The sequence below is a fragment of the Idiotropiscis lumnitzeri genome, chromosome 17 (genome assembly GCF_059441095.1).
Source record: "Idiotropiscis lumnitzeri isolate Australia: NSW breed Sydney's pygmy pipehorse chromosome 17, RoL_Ilum_1.0, whole genome shotgun sequence".
Classification (NCBI taxonomy): Eukaryota; Metazoa; Chordata; class Actinopteri; order Syngnathiformes; family Syngnathidae; genus Idiotropiscis; species Idiotropiscis lumnitzeri.
The window spans coordinates 7,336,490-7,355,159 of record NC_142407.1 but is presented as its reverse complement, the minus strand read 5'-3'; the positions used below and the strand labels follow the sequence as shown (position 1 = coordinate 7,355,159).

The 18,670-nt window shown below is 40.8% G+C and overlaps 1 protein-coding gene across 1 annotated transcript in view; it reads right to left on the bottom strand.

The window, feature by feature from the left end:
• The window catches only part of spns2 (SPNS lysolipid transporter 2, sphingosine-1-phosphate), a 53,004-nt gene that overhangs the window by 22,600 nt on the left and 11,734 nt on the right, over nucleotides 1-18,670 (bottom strand). Inside the window, exons 2-3 of the mRNA XM_088280058.1 lie at nucleotides 11,808-11,873; nucleotides 1,195-1,331 (exon numbers count right to left, since the gene is read on the bottom strand). Coding sequence (XP_088136184.1) covers nucleotides 1,195-1,331; nucleotides 11,808-11,873 — 203 coding nt within the window. The remainder of the gene's footprint in view (nucleotides 1-1,194; nucleotides 1,332-11,807; nucleotides 11,874-18,670) is intronic.

Below are 18,670 nucleotides of genomic sequence, written 5' to 3'. Positions count from 1 at the left end.
TTACCTTGGACGCGGAGGTAATGTCTTCATCATTGTGGGTTTGTTTGTTTGGGTGCTTGATGACCTTCCATCTAATTTCTGTCATACCTGTCTGGATTTTTTATGACTTTTTATTTGAAGACTGTTGCCCATTTCCAGCCAGAAATAAATACTATGGAATATTTCACATTAAAATGATAGTTAGATGCTAATGGTATGTACAGTTCAACAGTGGTCCCCAACCACAGGGTCGTGGTCCGGTACTGGTCTGGGGGCCACTTTGCTACGGGCAGCGGGCCGCAGAGATGAAAGAAAAAAACCTTGCAGTTGACATATGTCAAGATGATAATTGTTTCCATCATGTTACACTAACATTAAACCGACAAGTTAGGGAAATTAGTAATAAAACATACCACGTATGAAACCCGTTCTTCATAATGAAGATCCTGGCTTTGTCTCTGTGGCATTTTGACGACTTTTGTATGGAACTTTTTAGGCTTTTGAGAGGTGTCAGTTCCGTATACAACCAAAATGTGATTTTGCAAAAAAAGGGAAAAAAAATATTTTGCTCATTTCAGACATTATGATGTATAGTATATATTTTATTAATTAAAACTATTGTGAGTTTAAAAATAAAACTGATAATATTATGAACTGTTTCATTATTTATTTTTTTTTTAGTGAGGCATGTGAAGTGAATTTGTACTGATGCTACTCAAAATGTTTCCTTATCCTATTAAAGATTCCAATCTGATATGGTCATTGATCCCTTATTGAATTCACCTCTAGTATGTTTAAACTTCATTGGAGGTCTGTACTTTCTCAAGCTCTCTTATCGAAGACTTTGCGGCGTCTTTGTGCACACACGAAGCCTTTTGCTGTGGAAGTTAATCCCACCATGTAATTGCCCCTGAGAGTAATATTATTGTTGAATGCACACAAAGGCTCTTCGAGATATCAAAACAAAACTGTCAAGGGGTAGCCAAACTGCAGTCTGATCTTCTAAAGCGTCGTAACCGAGACTTGGAATCGGTTTCCGTTAATTGGATGGTGGGCAAAGATTAAAAAAAAAAAAAAAAAAAATGCTAACGCAGCTCCAGCAGGCGTGCCATTTCATTTCCCTGGTTTCAACAAAAGCATATCCACGATAATGAGCTTGTCTGCGATACGGACTCACATGCGCTGCCATTGTTCCGCCGTCTCGCTCCGACGTACCTCTTTGCTGATGAAGGAGCTCAACAGTGTAACGGTGGACCAAAAGAAAATGCCGCAGCTCAGGATGGCCTTTCTGTTAAAGCGGTCGCCCAGGTAACCGAAGATGGGAGCTGCCACCATGAAGCTGCAGATGAACACTGTAAAGGGAGCAAGAAATGACAATGACGCACGACAAAAAAGATTTCTGAGAAAGATGAGCGTCTGTGCCATTGCAGATTATTTCCCACTGGACATAAATAATTCCTCACACTTCTTACGACTGCACATTCCGTACGTCCCCGTGCAAGTCACATTAGAGCCTTAAAACGTGTTTACTGATTGCTCCGCTGCAATCAGGCCTCCCTCTCTGGGATTTCAGTCAATATTTATGGGCAGGACCAGAGCGACACAAATAAATCTTGCAGATTTCGCATTTTGAATCCACTCACGCTGACTTGTGAGTCTTTGTGGCGTGGAAAGGGCAGAGATGTTTGCCCTTGACAGCAGTGGGAGAGCAAAGGAGGAACGCCGTTGTTTTGACACATTGTCAGCAAAAAGATGTAGAGGAGCAATGGTGGAGGGGGGCCAGGCAAAAGAGGAGGGGGGGGGGGGCGCGTTATATAAGATACACGCATCCCGGTTTCACCGAGACTCAACAGGATAAGGACAGGAATCGGATTATGTCAACATGTGATATGGCATAAAAATAAATACATGTCCTTTGATAACCTCTAACAAAAAACTGCAGTTGCGAGCTATTTGACCTTACTAAAAACATTTCCCAAATGAAATTACTTGAACAGATGAACGGCATTCATCTGCCGCATGAAAAGAATGTATCTTCTTTCATAATAAAATAATTATTATTTAGTTAAAATATCAGAATAATATCTACATCACTATCGTTAAAATCCATATTTTATATAGCATGTTTTGTGCAGCCCTAATAAAACCGATTTAAAAAAAAAATTGGAAAGAAGCAGACAGAATGAAAATTTTTAATGGACAGTGCATGCCCGATGTTGTGTCGTCCATTTTCCTGCTCTCATGAAAATGTACTGGATGCATAAGTGGTGTAGGGTGATTGTGTAATGCTGACACCATCCAGTTTTACCATTTGACACATACGACACACGCCAGCTGTTCCATGCGAGGTTTTAATAGACACGGGGCCAGAGAGTATAAGTCCCAGTTTAGCAGCTTGTCAATTCTTTTTCATTTGCAACCATAAACAAGGCCTCATATCAGGCTTTGTGTCGTTATTTCCTGTGACATTGTGATTTTTTGATGAGATGATTTGCTAAAATATTTCTAACGGCTCATTATCGCCTCGTTGCAATGTCTGCACGTTGGAGCAGATGCGGAAACATGCCATGGTGCTGACAGTTATTCAGTGTTAACCTTTTTTGTCGTTTTGGACACTGATTTCAAAGCACAAAGCCTGTAATGTGTGCGTTTTGAGGGAGGAATCGGAAAAGACTGCTCACTGTCACAGTGGGGTTACTACTCTGAAATAAAATCATTTTTCTGTACTTGCGGCGAGGCAATGTCTAATCCTGTCATTTTAGTACTATATGCCCAAAAAAGATCTAGAAAATATGTTCCTATTTTCCTACAGTGAAAATATATCAGACACATTTTTAAAAATGATCAGACTGAGCAGTTTTAACAGCTGAATGTTGATAAAATGTGCATATCTAAATAATATTCACAATTGTTTTAAAGCATTTTGCAATTGGCCACTTTATGCGTCCATTCACGCATTTATGTGGAAAGTTTGGAGGATTTTACGATAGGATAAATCCATGCGCAAGCGAGGCCATATTCTCTCAGTGGAAATGTGCAGTACAACGTACAATGAGCAACCCTTCAAAGCTGGCTCCATGCATAAAATGCTGCCCGTCTGCACAAGCCACATTCCACATCGGCCACCGTTGCCTGAGTGTTTACTCAATCTAACGGGACACATCCACTTGTTTGTTTGATCGTAACAAAGCTTTCAGAGATAAGTCCCAAAAGATCAGCAATCTAAAGTCAAAATAGTAAATGTGCAGTGCAAACGTGGTCGGACAACTCAAACAGTTGTGTGGATGCTGCAGGCCAGAAGAAAGCAAAACAATTTTGCTAATATCATGTTGGGTTAAATGCCCTTGTTTTTGTTGACAAATCTACACTCGACTGACTCTGTATGCAAGCAAAAGTGAAATTTACACTTTGAGGCATATGTTAGAGAAGTAATGCTAAATTCAAATTACAGTATATAAATGCATATTAAACGGCAGTATCCCTTCATAAGAAAGAAATAAATAAATAAATAATACATAAATAAATAATATATCATACAGCAATATGCCTACATAATAAATGAATGAATAAAGAAATAAAGAAATAAAGAAATAAAGAAATAAAGAAATAAAGAAATAAAGAAATAAAGAAATAAAGAAATAAATAACATATAGAACAGTATACCATAAAAATGAATGAATAAATAAATAAATAAATAAATCCTCATTTAAATAAACTGAGTCTTCAAATAAAATGTAATGTGCAGCCTATAAAGGATTAAGCCTCATTTTTCATGTGCAGCTTGAGAGAAAAAAAAAAAAAAGTCCCCTGTACTCGGTGACACATGATAAACCAAGTGAGACAAACAAAGGTGAGTGTCACACCTGTTCTGACAATGCACCTCAAATTCCAAATAACATGCATGCTTGTCACCGACACGAGCATCAGTTACAACCATTGTGGAACTTCCCATACCAGACTAAATGACTGCTAGAGGTCATGATGTCACAATACCGTTTCCATACAGAAAATGCAGTTCTTGCTTTGAATGGTCAGCGGCTCAACAAAACCTCATGAGGTGACTCACCCCTATGAATACAAGTCACGGTGAAAAGAACATCAGCAGGAAATACAGACACAATTCTGTTTATATGAGTGTGTTAGGGCGTGTTCTGTTTATTCAACAAGTCGTCTGCAAACACATTTGCCTGTGAAACACGAAACTCACCTGAAAGCAGCACCTGTGAAGCTAAACCTGGTTGTGTTATGCTCAAAATTTTGGAACGCGACTGCTTTGAATTTTAACACGAGGAGCTTGTACTTGCCCTAAATGGCAGCTATTTAGTTTGAAAAAGTGGGGCAAGCAAACACAAAGGGACAGCATTAGGCCGCTTTCCTAAACAGACCTTTGAAGTCCAAAAGATTTAAGTGTTTCTGCTCAGCTGCTTTTATGCTGTGTTTCTATCACAGCTGGCGAAACTGCTTCGAATACGCATTTGATTTGGTAGAAAGGAAAATACTACCACAGCTGGACTGAACAAAACGAGATTTCCTACGATTTTTGCATGTAACTCGAAAGGCGCAGACCTCCGCTAGGGTTGAACGATTATAATCTGCATTTAAAAAATTCTTTGAAATCAAAGGTAGCCGGATAGCTTGTTGAGAAAAAACTGAAAAAAAACTTTTTTCCCATTCCTTTTTTTTTTTTTTTTAATAACCATGAAGTTTCATGGAAATCATTCGGGCTGTTCTAAAGTGGAGAAAATAGCTTACTTATATTGGCCTAAGTGGCAATTATTTAGTGCGGCCTTGAACCTTAAAGGGGAAGTCAAACTCAAGCAAATCTTTAAAATAAATGTATTTACCTTCACTAGTCGATGGCATTCTGATTGATATTGTTTTTGTGGAATATGAATTAAGCAACAATATCCACCCATTTTGTTCCTTCTGTCAACTGAAAATGACATCACAGTTGCTCAACTCAGATGAGGGCCAATCATGGCTCAGTTTCAGAAAAGAGGTGAGCCGTGAGTGGTCATTCCTTGAACCCCGAGCCACTGTGATGTCATTTTCAGTTGATGTGTGTGACAAAATGAGATGGTTAAAAACAGGTGCTTATCTCATTATCCACAAAAAAAATAAATAAATAAAATTAAATTTAAATTTAAATTGTTTAGACGAGTGTAGGCGCAAGGTAAAGAATATTTTTGGGTTGACTTTCCCTTTAAACAAATCCTAATCAATAACAACCCTGGTCATGGCTGCAAAACTTTGCATTTTAGCTACTTCACAAGAAAAGGGATGAGTATCTCCCACGGTAATTGAAAGCACCATGAATCTTTCAGCTGTGGAACCTGACAGTCGGGACAGTCAAACCAAGGACGGACAGCTGAAGGAATTTGACCGTTTAGGCCAGAGAGAGAGAGAGAGAGACAATGTGAGGTGTAAACAGGGACACTTGCAATAATATGCAAGTCTGTACATGTCTGCAGGCTAGACGCTGTCAATCAGTCCCATTTTTAGCCACATTGTCTTGCTCACAGCCCTTTTTTCTGTGTCTGTCATTATTCCATCACAAATTTTTCCATGAATACTTTTTTCAGTCTTGGTGTCCATACGTTGTCATCTTGTGGCAGCGGAAATTGTTTGTATGAAGAGAAAATGATGTACACAATGTTTGTTCTGTCTCTATAATGAGAGATGTGACTCTGCCCTAACGCTTATAGTGTTTGTTTAAAAAAAATTAAAAATGTGTAACACAGCTGTGCAGCTGGCGCCCTGCGATGAAAGTGGATAATTTACAATATTTATGCGATTAATTTACCCCATGTCTTATTTATGGAAATTGAGTATTGTAGGTTTATCGGCATTTTTTGATTAATATTTTGGGTTTAAAATTGTTTTCATACCTAATGCATTCCAATGGGCATCAGTTATAAGCAGATATTCGCTTGCTAGACCGGTCCCTAATAGTGGGGGTCCACCGTATAGTTTTAAGTTGTAATATCAATATTCACCACTAGATGGCTTAGTTGTGCTTGCACCGGGTTGCAACATCAGTAGGCTCAATTATTTATGCTGATTTGCAATGACTAACGCAGGACAGTACCTGAATACTATAAACATTTTTACTGAGTTTATTTTTGTGAAAAAAAGAAAAAAATTGTTCTTGTCATTGATGTTGCTTTGTTGTTCAGTAAGTTTGTGTCGTTATTGAAAAAATTCATATGCAAGAGAGCTATTTGAACTGGTGGGGGGGGGACGTAGCAATGATGAAAAATTGTGGCCTCCTCAAGCATTTAATCGCCCATCTTTGATGAATCGTAAAAAAACAAAAAAAAAAAACAACAAGATTTGAAATCTGAATTAATACGCCATTCATCCTCACTGCACATAGTCAATAAAACAAGTGAGATTCCACCCTTGCTATTCTGGGTGACGTTTGCTTGTAACCATGGTGACGCTATGCAAGGCTGTTAACTTTTACACAAGACGTGAAAAGAACACTGATTATCACCCCATCAATACTGTGCCGACAAAGGGATGTGCTGAATATCGCAGAAATTCAAAGCCAGCATTCTGCAAACACTTTTGTTCAATTTAAGGAACACGACCTGTACTGTACCAGCAGCAAACAATCACTTCATTGAAGACACTAAATTGTCCATGGTGCGAATGTGCGTGTGAATGCTTGTTTGTATGTGGATAGTTCCAGATGGCAGTATAAATAAGGCACACCGGGCAACTTTATATCGTCTGGTATTTTGAATGAAATCAAAATAGCCAAGTGGGTTTCCTGCTACTGTGGTAGTTTGACTGAAGGGTGTGTAAACGTAATGCTGTTTATTTTGGGTGTGGGGCCTCCTAAAAGTGGCCGTAGTGCTGCTCGCTGCCTTTTTTGAGTATAGCATAAAGTGACTCCAAATGATTTTGAGCAATGTGTGATTCTCGTCAGTTTACTTGCTCTACGCTATATCATATTTACAAACGGGTGCACTGTGCACTGTGTTGTGTCAATTGTACAGCTGGAAGTGTGTTTCTTCCACTAATGATTAATGGCACTGCCTGTGGCGGCTGTGACACTTCTATTTGGACATTCACACATATCAGGCTTCTGCCTTCGGGATTCCCCGTCATGTGGCGCCCCATGTATTCCTGCATTCCTCAAATTTCTGATTACCACAAATTTACCCCGTCAACCCCCTTGACTGGTGTTGGATTACCAATCTGTCGAACGCCATACGCAGCCTGGGAAATACCTCTGCAGCTCGCTCTCGCCTGGTTCTGAACAGTTAATTCCTACAGAAGCTACAGACTCATGCACCCAAACTCCCACTTAAACCCTTTTTTATTGTATCCAATCTTCCCTCCTCTTCCAGCTGATAGCTGGTGCATGTCACGGCTGCGCTCAAATCCTGACTACCTGCTCGTTGTGAGGGCTGCAGCTGGGGAGAATTACACGCTGCAAGAGGGAAAAAAAATGTCTGGTGTGCACTGCAACATCATCTTTTGCTTATTAGCGGCACATGTGCTAAGTATAAAGAAAAATCTGCTCGAAGGAAGTGAGATTCACTTCAGGACTAGACTGCTTTTCAAGGTTACCAAAAAAAAATAATTTTTTTGCAGGGTTGCATGGCAATGAATACTTAAGTATTCAGTATTCATTCACAATTGACTCCGGCCAACATTATTGGTTTGTCGACACAAAGTGAAAGGAAACAACGTTCCAATCACGACCAACAGCTGCCCTCCTGCGAGACATGGCCTATAAAAATATTCCAGATATAGAGACACATGCAATGCAGGGTGATGTCGGTGAATCATCGGGTCATCATTCTATTCCAGTCCCCCGCACTTTGAATGCCGCCGCAACGCAATTATTGGGGTATGCGAATAAATAATGCAGACGATTAAAATCCTCTGCCGCGCACGAACTGGCCACAGGTGCATCTTTCTTCTCCGCTCCATTTGCCTTCATCCCTGCGTCTCTCAAAATGTTCTAAGGTACCAGTGGCGTGACAACAAGGCAAGAACAGCTGTCAAACCGCTGATAGAGAGAGAAGGGAGAGCGGTACCATGGGATAGTGACGAGGGCAAGAGACAAAATAGAAGCAGCTGCGAGTGGTCAAAACAGCTGATCGAGCACTGATAGCTCGACTTCCCACTGCAAAGAAAGAAACCAGAGATGCTATACGCAACCTTTTTGATTAACTACAATACCAACAGAGTAACCTCTAGGTTAAGTAAACAAAGCCTTTTTTTGTGTGCGTGTTACAGAAAGACTCCAGTCATACAATAATTCTTTATAGCGGCCACTTCTCCTCCTTAGGTTCAAGAGTGGCCAAGCTGAAATTGGGCAAATGGCGGGGTACACTCTGGACATTCACACCTATGAATAATATACTGACATTCAAACCTGGGACTTCTTGATTTTGGTTTCATACACACAGCAGAGCATGATGCCCATTTCTGCATAGTGCTTAAAAAAAATCCAGTCTTGTGTGTAGGGATCAATTCAGAATGACAGAGGAGCGAGGCGGGAGGAGGTAGAAATATTTTGCAAAAATAAAACGAGGCTCCTCGATTTCATTTAATTTCTCAACTGCGTGAATTAATAACTACTACACCACAAACGGCCACTTTTATGTTTCATGTTTCAGGTGGGATTTCTTTAAAGTCAAATATAAAATTAACACTGTAACTCTAAACAACTTTGCAGATTCAAAGACAATTGTCAGTAATCTGCCAAGCACTCTCCCCCACCTGTGTGGCGCACAAATTTGTCGTCAATCGGCCTTTGGCTCTGCAGGGCTTATTTAAAAAAAGTCGTGTGAATATCTTTTGTCATTATATGTTGTGTTTTCAATTAACCCTTTACGTGCCGAAGTAGCAAAATTGCATCGCACGATATTTACAGTATACCTTTATCTCTGATTATTTTTTAAGCTACAACCTATCATTTCTCTCAATCCTTAAAAACAGTGTCGAATCGGTGCCTCCGTCTTGATATTTTGGCCGAGCTCGAATCGTGAGTCTCCCGCAGCACCTGTGGCCTCATTCTTTAAAGCTCACATAGCATCCCAATGACAGACTGACACCATGTTATGAGCGGAGGGCTGTCATGTCATTTGGTGTGTGTGTGTGTAAATGAGCGTTCATGTCTGGGTATCGCGTTACAGACAAGGTGGGCAGCCACACACAGAACGGCGCACCGACAGTATGTGAGCCGTCCTGAGCAGCGGCTCCTCATTCGGCCTCTTCACATCAAGCATGGCTGACCTCGATATTGCTCCCATGCTCCGCTAGTTGAGGATGAATCCATCGCCAGCTTACATTATGATGTAAAATTAATCCTATTAAGTCTTTCTTTCTGATTTGCCCCCCTTCACTGCAAAACCTCAGGCGTTGCGTAGAAAGACAGCTCTCGATTGTCTCTGTCTGTTTGGGCTGGAAACCAAAGTAAGATCATCCAGGTGAACAACCTTTTCCATTAACCTTTTCTGCCCTCCACACCCTCGGGACTGGTCCAGTTCACAGCTGTGCGAGAGCGTCACTCACCTCAGGCAGCCGGAGGGCCATTAGAGAGGACCTACCGTTTGCAGCGGGAGAGCTAAGAGGTTGTGCTGTTGTCTGACAAGTCCGGTGGGCTCAGGTGAGAGCATCTCTCCAACATTGTGATGGATAGATTTGAGAGCTCCAGGCTTAAACATCACATTTTTAACTGATAGCTATGCACACCATACCGTCTCACTAGAGAGCTGAGGCCGCACCCCCCCCCCTCGGGGTCATGCTGACATTTGTTTACACATATGGAAAATAGAAATGGCTGCATATCTCTTGACAATAAGTTTAGTCTAAGCCAGGGGTAGGCAAACTTGTTGATTGGTGGGCAACAATCACTTTCTCTTGTACTCGTTTTAGAGGGAATCGAAATGTATCTACTTCATACTATTGCTGAACTCGAATACACTTCCCTCTCCTGCTTTTTTTCCTGATTGTTCTCATGTACATTGTCTACACGCCACTTCCTTCAGCAATTAGCTTTCATGATTTAAAATAGTAATCTCTATAGGAAGCAATAGGTGCCAAGATTCCTACTACATGCCTCAAAACTGTTCCGAAAATGTGTATTTCTCAAATGAACGTCTGAAATGTTTCTTTCTTTCTGCCACAAAAAAAAAAAAAAAAAAATCTGAGTCAGGTTTCTGGAGTTCAGCAGGTTCTTAAAAGTGTGAGGGTGACCTGGCAGCAGAGAAAGAGACACACCGCCTACTGCCTGACTAACACCAACACAAGGTGGGCGGAAGCTGCCATGACAGAGGTAGTGAGGAAGGAAAGAAGGCAGAGCAGCTCAGAACTGCAGGTGCTTACAGAGACTGAGATTGTTCTCCCAAGGGACATGAGATTACAGGTACAGTCTGTACACACGCACACACACATCACCCTGGAACCGTGCGTTCACACCTAGGCTCCCGGCCTGTGTCCATCAGCTCCCACAGATCACAGCCTGGACATCCAGCATTCCTCAGTCTGTTGTCAGAAAAGGTCGTCTAGGGATCAGGGGCAAAGCGCGGAGTCTGAGCGACAACAGGCCGAGACAGGCCGGGCAACACGCGCAGGTCGATTACTTTTAGCCTTGACGGCTGGGTGACTTTCAGAATCGTGGAGGGGCAAATCAGGCATCCCTTCACTCCTGAAGAATGTGAAGCGTGCGTGTGTGTGAGCTTGCGTGTGTGTGTGTGAGTGCACATCAGTGTGGATGTGTCAATAACCCCAATTGTGGGCCAATTCAAACAGAATTAAGAGTCCAAATCTGCTTGAGTTTCCTGTTTCTTGTCAAGATTTCATCCAAATTTGTAGTACAAAATGTGCTGTTGAAATAGCGCGTCGATGTTGTTGAGGTTTTCACACTTTCTCCACTTGGACTAAGGTTTGAAAAAATGTCAGTTGTCAAGCGGCAGAGCAATAAAAAAAAGGGAAGAAAACCGCCAGTCTCAAATGGAATTGCGTTAAAATTAGATTTGGAGGTGATGAAATGGCTTTTTCACTGGGAAAAAAACCCCCCAACTGACTTGGTTTAAGTGTTTTTTCCTTGGGGATATTTTTGTTTTAAGACAGCATTCAGGTTACCCTCAGTTAGCCGAGGAACATCAAGCAAGGGGAGGAAACACTGGGCTGTATTCTTTTAAATACGCAAGCAGGCCTGCTTGGCCTCAATGGAGCTTTGTGTAGCCAAGTGATGGTGTTGAAATGACTCGGAGGCCCCACTGAGACAAGACTGGCTCCTGTCCTCCAATAAGAGGGCTTTGCATGGTATCTCCCTAAAAAGGTGGATTCATTAGGGTCGTGATGGGAGGAAACCCTGCCCTAAACCGAGGTGCATACCCATTAAGGGTGCATGCATGTCAGTATTCAGGACGCAGCCTGCGTTGACTCCCAATTCCCAACGTGTTTTCCTTTCTTGCCCTACTGCTGCTGCTAAGTGAGGCAATGCTGCTCCCAAAACACCCCATTAAATCGACATTATGTAAGTATTTTCTTTAAAATAAGACCTTCATAAAACTCACTCAGTTCTGATGACACACCGACTGGTCATATGGAGAATGGTGCACATGCTCCAGAAAAACACAAACCACATTTTTTTCCCCCCCTTAACCTAAGCAGACCCAAAACACAGCAATGACACATTATAAAATGTGTTTAGTTTTCTGCAGCATTTTCTGCACCTGACTCTTTTTGTAATTAGCACTTTTGAGGCAGTGGAAGTTGCAGATGCCACCACAAAAGCAAAATACAGTCTACCCTTTCTTTTCTTTTCTTTTTTTTTTTTTAGACTGAAGGACACATACCTGTTTGCAACAAGGCGACTATGCTGTCCGATATCTCGAAATCCTTCTGGATGTCAAGTGCGACGCCTGCAAACAGGAGAAGAAATTTTCAATGCGATTACAAGACACTGTTTAGCAATTTTGAAAAGTGACAAAAAAAAAAAACTGGGATTAATATGATTGATAGACAACCCCAATCACTGGGCAGAAATAGCACTTCAGTAATTAAGTGCTTCCTTAATTGACACAAACATCATTAGCAGTGGCCTGTGATAATTGGACAATTTGCGTTTTTAATGTCACGACACACAACGAGATGGCTCTGCAGGCTCCTGCGTGAGGTTAAATATAGCCGACGGCTCCAATCAGCCCCACAAATGAAGAGCGGTGTTGTAACAACCTTGTAGTGTGAGAACCCGCAAAGTCTTTGAAGGCATCTTAAGCCTGTTTCTGTAACCCAAGCGCCCTTTTGCACAAATGAAGGAAATTCCCATAGTGTGCATTGCTCTCATACCACAATGACATGAACACCTTTTGACGTGACATGCGTTTCTAGAATCAGTCAGTAAACAAATAAAAAAAAAAACAACAAATTGTAATAAACGTCAAAATGATTCACTCTGGTATGGTTAAATCCAAACTGATTTTCTAATTATTATCAATTTTCGTAATACAATATTTTATATTATTACATCCATATACGAGAGGCAACTCTACACTTATCAAGATCAACTGTTATGCAATCCAAAATAAAAAAGAGTATTGCAAAAATCATTACAATGCAATATGTAAAATGTTGTGTGCTTAGGAGTGCTCCTGCTATCCTCTGAAACACAGCTGGGGATTGCAACATGATTGCACGAAAAATGAAACAGAGGCCTGACTAACATTTTCAAAAAGCTGGCCGCCTGTGATCTTTCCGAGCTTGATTTTGTATAACCTGACCTCGAAACTCCTGCGCTGGCGCCTCGGCAATAAATTAGTTGCAGCAGCACCATGCAAATCGTCATCTTAGGTTAACAACGAAGATCGTAGCCAAGTGGGTAATCTGGTTCCCTAAGTATGATGCTGTTGTCCCAGTTATTCTCAGCATCGGCATGGCTTTGCTTCGTCAGGTGTGCAAAGACATTCTGTTTCAAAGAACATATAATATACTACAGGGCAGGTGCACCGTATGTTTGACCGTAGCAGATTCCATCCAGTCACCTAATTTAACCCCCCCTGCTCATACGCACAGCTCGCGCCGTCTCATACAATAACGCTCATGACTCCTTTCGGTGCGTTCATGTTCACTTAGATATGATACATATTCTCCCGTACGCATATAAGTCAAACGTCAATTTGTAATATATCCAATAGAAGATATTTAACTCATTCACTGTCAGCCCACGTCAAATGAAAGTCCTTTTTGACGTCAATATACGTCAATGGCAGTGAATGAGTTAATCAGAATAACGTGCTCATCCTTGAATGCTTCGGAGAATTAACCAGGTTGCTAAGCAACACAACGAGTGTGCGATGCATCAAATACAAAAAAAAATAAAAAAAATCTAGAAGTCACAGCCCGATATTACAATGATTGTATTGTTTGTGATTGGCACTTCAACACCAAGTCTCATCAGTATATGGAAATGCTGTGAATAATAAAGTCAGTTGGTATAAATCTTTTTTTTTTCAATTGGTCATCATTGTAATGTAGTAGAGACACAAATCCAGCCTTTGGGCAATCGGTGAGCATCTTTGGGCCAGGTGTTCGCCCATCACCATCCGCACATCAGCACCAATCAACCAAGCGTTATTCATTACTACAGTCTCCTGAGTGCGGAAGAGAAAAGATGCGGAAGTCTCATGCACAGTGACATTTGGCAGGAAAGGCCCTCAATTCAAGGTCACTCCACAAAAAGTGGGTCCATTTCATGACGGTGCTGAAATGACGCACCAAAGCACAAAAAGGACCCAGCAGCGCCTTTTCTGACTTCACCATACGGGTGAATATTCCCTTGAATGAATTTGTTATTTTGGTAAATTCCCACTTCTCTCACTTATATAGCCACTAAACGTGCAGAAAGTGAAAATGAAAGAAAATATTCAGTTGATCCCCATCTTTGAAGCAATAACACCCTCCACTCTTCACTTCAGACATTCAACAAGACTGGAATACTGACGTCTCTTCTCGTTCATCCTTTTCTCACAAAGTATAGAATTGTCCCCTCACAAAAGAAGCACATTCAAAAGTCAGGACTAATTCACGGGTCTTGTTTAAACTCTGATTAATTTATCAATCATGTCAAAGAAACTTCCGCACCAGTAAAAGCATACAAAAAACCCCCAAAAACTTTATACCAGTAATAACCATCTAGATAACCGTCTCCAGACAGGGAGAATCCGGGATAAAATCAGATTCCATATGTTACATTCCTTTTCTAAACCTTTGATATATTTATAAAGATTGATACCTCAGGACTTAAAGCAAGAAAATATAGTGAACGGCATTCAGACGGATGAAAATGATGACATCTTATTGTCATCCATGAATGATGAACGCGCCAGCGTATCTGGAACAAGACATCCAGTCGCCGCGGTGTTTATCAGAATACCCTCCCAAATTCATCTGTACTCTTCGGTAATTAGGCCAGATGATGTATGTGAACTCGCGAGGGCATACGAGCAGCCTCCTACGTGGGGGGAAATCCTACGCCAGATGGTGGAGAGTCTCTCTCGGACGCAGTCTACATTTTGTGTTCGCCACACAGATCGACTCACATCACCTACCAGAAAAAATATTTCAGATAGAACTGGTTAATTGCAAAAAAAGAGCTGTGAGGCAAACACTAACTCATGCTGTATGCTTATTGCACAGTAATAACAACATCATATTGAAATCTGTTCAAAAAGAGATAGATTTCGAAATCCGGCTGCTAAACATGCATATTTGAATGGCATAAGTATTTTTTTTTGCGCCCGATTCAAGTGCAGTGAGCTGTGTAATGAACTGTGCTCATCTGTACCAGATTACAGAGCGCAAGTAGCTCTATGTTTGTGCAGCAGCCTATCAGAACTATCATCTCTACTCTCAGCAAAGTCCTGCAAAGCCCTTAAAAAACAAACATTGTCCTTTCTGTTTGTCTTCCTCTTTGTTCAACTTGCTCTTGCTTAAATTACGTGATTGTTTTTCCTGAGAGGCAGCATTGACCTTTGGAAATAATGCGACGATGATCAACAATGTATGAATTCAAAAATGTGGCTGATGATGAGGTCATGCAAAGACGAATCCTCTCTTAAACTGGCAGCAGAGAATACGGTTGCCATGGCAATGCTTGGTACTCAAAAAAGATAAAGGTCAAGTATCCACAGTGGGATTTTTTCAATACTCCCCTCCATTCCGGGCTTGCTTCTTCTCTCCCCGTGCACCGACTGATTCCAGTTAAAAAGGTTATTTGGATGTGAAAGTGTGAAAAACGGGAGTACTTATTACCACATTCAGAAGCGGTATCAAATCACCACTAATATAACCCATCGGAAAAAAATCTCATTAGAAGGAAGTTAATTAGTTTCTCAGACCTCCTGAGGGTTTCTCGTGCGTGTAAGCATGACGCAAAGCAAGAACCATTGTAGGAATGTGGATCCACCTGACTGAACACAGCTATATCAGCAACTCCCATCTTTATTTAACAAAGCAATGTACACCAACCAGCCGGCTTCCATGACCAGGTCTGATGCAATACCTTGGGCCCTCGCTCTATCAATGCAGACAAATAAGTCTTAACAGTATGGTCTTTTAAATCATCTTCATTTTGAAGTTAAGCACCACACGCGCAATATTGTACAATCATTTTTAGATCACAATTAACCAAAATACGAAAAATAGATTTACGCAGAAATGTGTAGAAGGATGGCATATTGTCCAAGGAAACAACAACAAATTTGAGAATCTGGGTTAAAGAATTGATTTTCAATGCGTGAGAATTAATGGAAGCGTCCACCCCTTTAGAATTTTGTCACAGCCAGTTTGTTTATAAATCCTTAATAAACCAGGAATTACCCTGCTAACTGACAAATAAACACAAATATGGCCTTTCATTAACAATTCTGCAGAGATGGCCCAACAATTTTTGCACAGTAACTTTAGAAGATTTTTTTTGTGAGTAGTGAAATGGAAGTAGTGAAAATTGTTTTCAAATAAAAGTGCTAAGAGAAAGTATCCTGTAAAACGTTGATTTAACCGTCTTTGATAAATCTCCCTTCTTAAGTATAAAGTGTCTTATTTCATGTTTTGTGCACATTTACGTTAGTTTTTAGTTTTTAATTGATTTTTAATTAGTTTTTACTCAGTAGAAGATGCTTTGTTTTAATTTTGAGTTTGTTTTTTTAATGACTTTTTTTTTTTAATTACTTATTTGTTGAGTGTAAGATAACAATAAAAAAAGTAAAGTAAGCCCTTCTCAAATGACTGTTTGACCTTCCATCTCCTGTAGAGACGTACTGCAATATCAAAATAAAATGAACCCCAAAAGTGTTCTGGTATTTTACCAAGAAACGTGAATTCAATGCACATTTGCCATTATGTTGTGGGCCAGATCTGGCCCCCGAGCCTTTAATTGAACACCTGCTAGTTATTTTTTGTTATTTTTTAAAAGAACTCTAATTTTCATTTTATTTCATAAATGAAAACATTTTTTTTGTCTTAGTTTGAGTTATTTTGTTAATTATCATTAATTATAATAACTGATACAGCATGAATTTTGATGGTTGAAGTCATACACTAATAAGGGTAAAATCATCAAAAAGGGTTGAAAGTGAATCCCAATCTCAGCTTCTAAGTGACCTTTCATTCACAATTTGGCCCAACACTTTGGCACAGTAACTTCTGAAACCATCTTTGTGACATTATTGTGCCTCAAAACCGTGCATAGCATGTATTCACTCCAAACAGAACATTCACACAACAGACCGTGCAATGCAGCGCTGACACTTATTCCACCCTCTCATAAAGTCCACCTTTGTGCCCCCTTTTTGAGTGAGCCAAAAGGCAAATTTGTAAACATGCCACAAACTGCTGCATTTAAATCAAGGAGGCTTGAATGTGAATATCATTAACATGCGATTTCTGCTGTTTTGGTTTTATTGCAAAATCACGCAACACGCAACGTGAATATCAGTAGAGGATAGATTTTACGTTAGAAGCCCAGCAGGGACTGGTGAATGTCCAGGTTCTATTTCTGCCCGGAGAAAGTAGGCTAAAAGGAAGGAGAGAATAGCAGTCCTATTTAAGAGCAGTGAGATGCATTAAGAAATAGGTGATGGCCTTAAAAAGTCAGTCAGGGTGACCACTGAGTGAAGCATTTCTTTACTTGTTTACATTTATATCATGTAGGGGGGGTGAGCGGGTGCTCCGCTATCCCTTCATTTCACTGTCTGCGTAAGTGTAAATGTGTGTGCGTGTGTCAGTGAAAGGGAAGCAGTGGATGGAAGTCATTCATTCTGGTCAGGTTCTGGCGTGCAGCGGTAAACCGCCGTGCTGATGTGGCTCCATCCTCCCCCCCCCCCTTCCATTCCGGCAAAGGGGGTGATCACCCAGTCAGTATAAATAGTCAGTGAGAGACCAAAGCAGAGAATATAATAACGGAGGAGAAAGTGCATGTTTGGGTTTGTTCTGGGTTTGATCAGTTTTTAGATGCGAGCATGAGATAGTCACTCGGAGGAACAAACAACGGGCAGAAACAGGCCGCGACGAAGAGCGGTTCAGACTGAAGTGAAGAGAAGTCAACCACAAATATGTCCGACTGTGGCCGGTCGGCTCCTGACCGACTGTTCTCCTCCCTTGCCATGTGGCCACAGTGGGCGAGGAAGCCAATTTTTTTTTTTCATTTCAATTCTTTCCTCTGTCACACAGAAAGGAAATGTACTGCAGATGTCTGAGAAACAGTGGGGAGCTGCCTTCTCGGTCAGGCTCTAGAGCATGTTGAGGTGGATTCCACCACAAAAAAAACAAAATCAGAGGGAGGAAGTATTCATTGTTGAATGAAAATGTAATGTGTATCACATTTTAGAGACGCCCCACCGCCACTACAACTATATAAAGTATACATTTACTGTATATGACTGACTTCAAAGTAACTTATAAACAGGTGACGTTTTTAATGTGGTGAGAGGCAAACAAACGTTCCCGGAGTTAAATGGATAACTGCTCACAATGTACTGGAGCTCAATGAACTTCCAATGCTTGTCCCACATGAGGTTTTTGTTGGCAAACAAGTAAATGGAGTGCACTTATATGCTTTATTTACACTATTTGGTGTCCAAAGTGGGGCACTGGCTGGAAACGTGTTGGTCTTAGGGCAGTCAGTTTCAAAAGTGACATGAAGGGACTCAATGGTGACTGTTTTGGATGGTATTCATTGGAAGACATCATTTAATTTAAATTACATTTATAAAAGAAACATATTAGTCGTTAAAATCATCCAGACTGGTGGTTACCATGATGGAGCGCTAAACTAGCTCTACGAACGCAACTTGTAAGTAAATACTGTAACGAATTGGGTTATCTGTTATCTGTTCTTGTGTTGACGTTTGTGTGTTAGCTGAGTTGTGTTGTTTCCGATTTTAGTGAATGCACCACCCGACTCACCGGACGCGAGGGTCGTCGGGCAAAGTGAGAGTGAGTGATCCGTTGTGCTGATGACGGAGCGAGTTGCCAGGAGTTTACGTCGGTTACGGCCAACTGTGGACGTTTTGAAGGAATAAAAAAAGTGATAATTAAATGGAGGTGTGTCTTTTGAAGACGCTACTCATGAGACCTTTACCTGTCACTCGTCTTTGTCACTCGTTTTATATCTGAACAGGATAAGCATTAGAAAATGGATGCACTGATCAACTGAAATAAA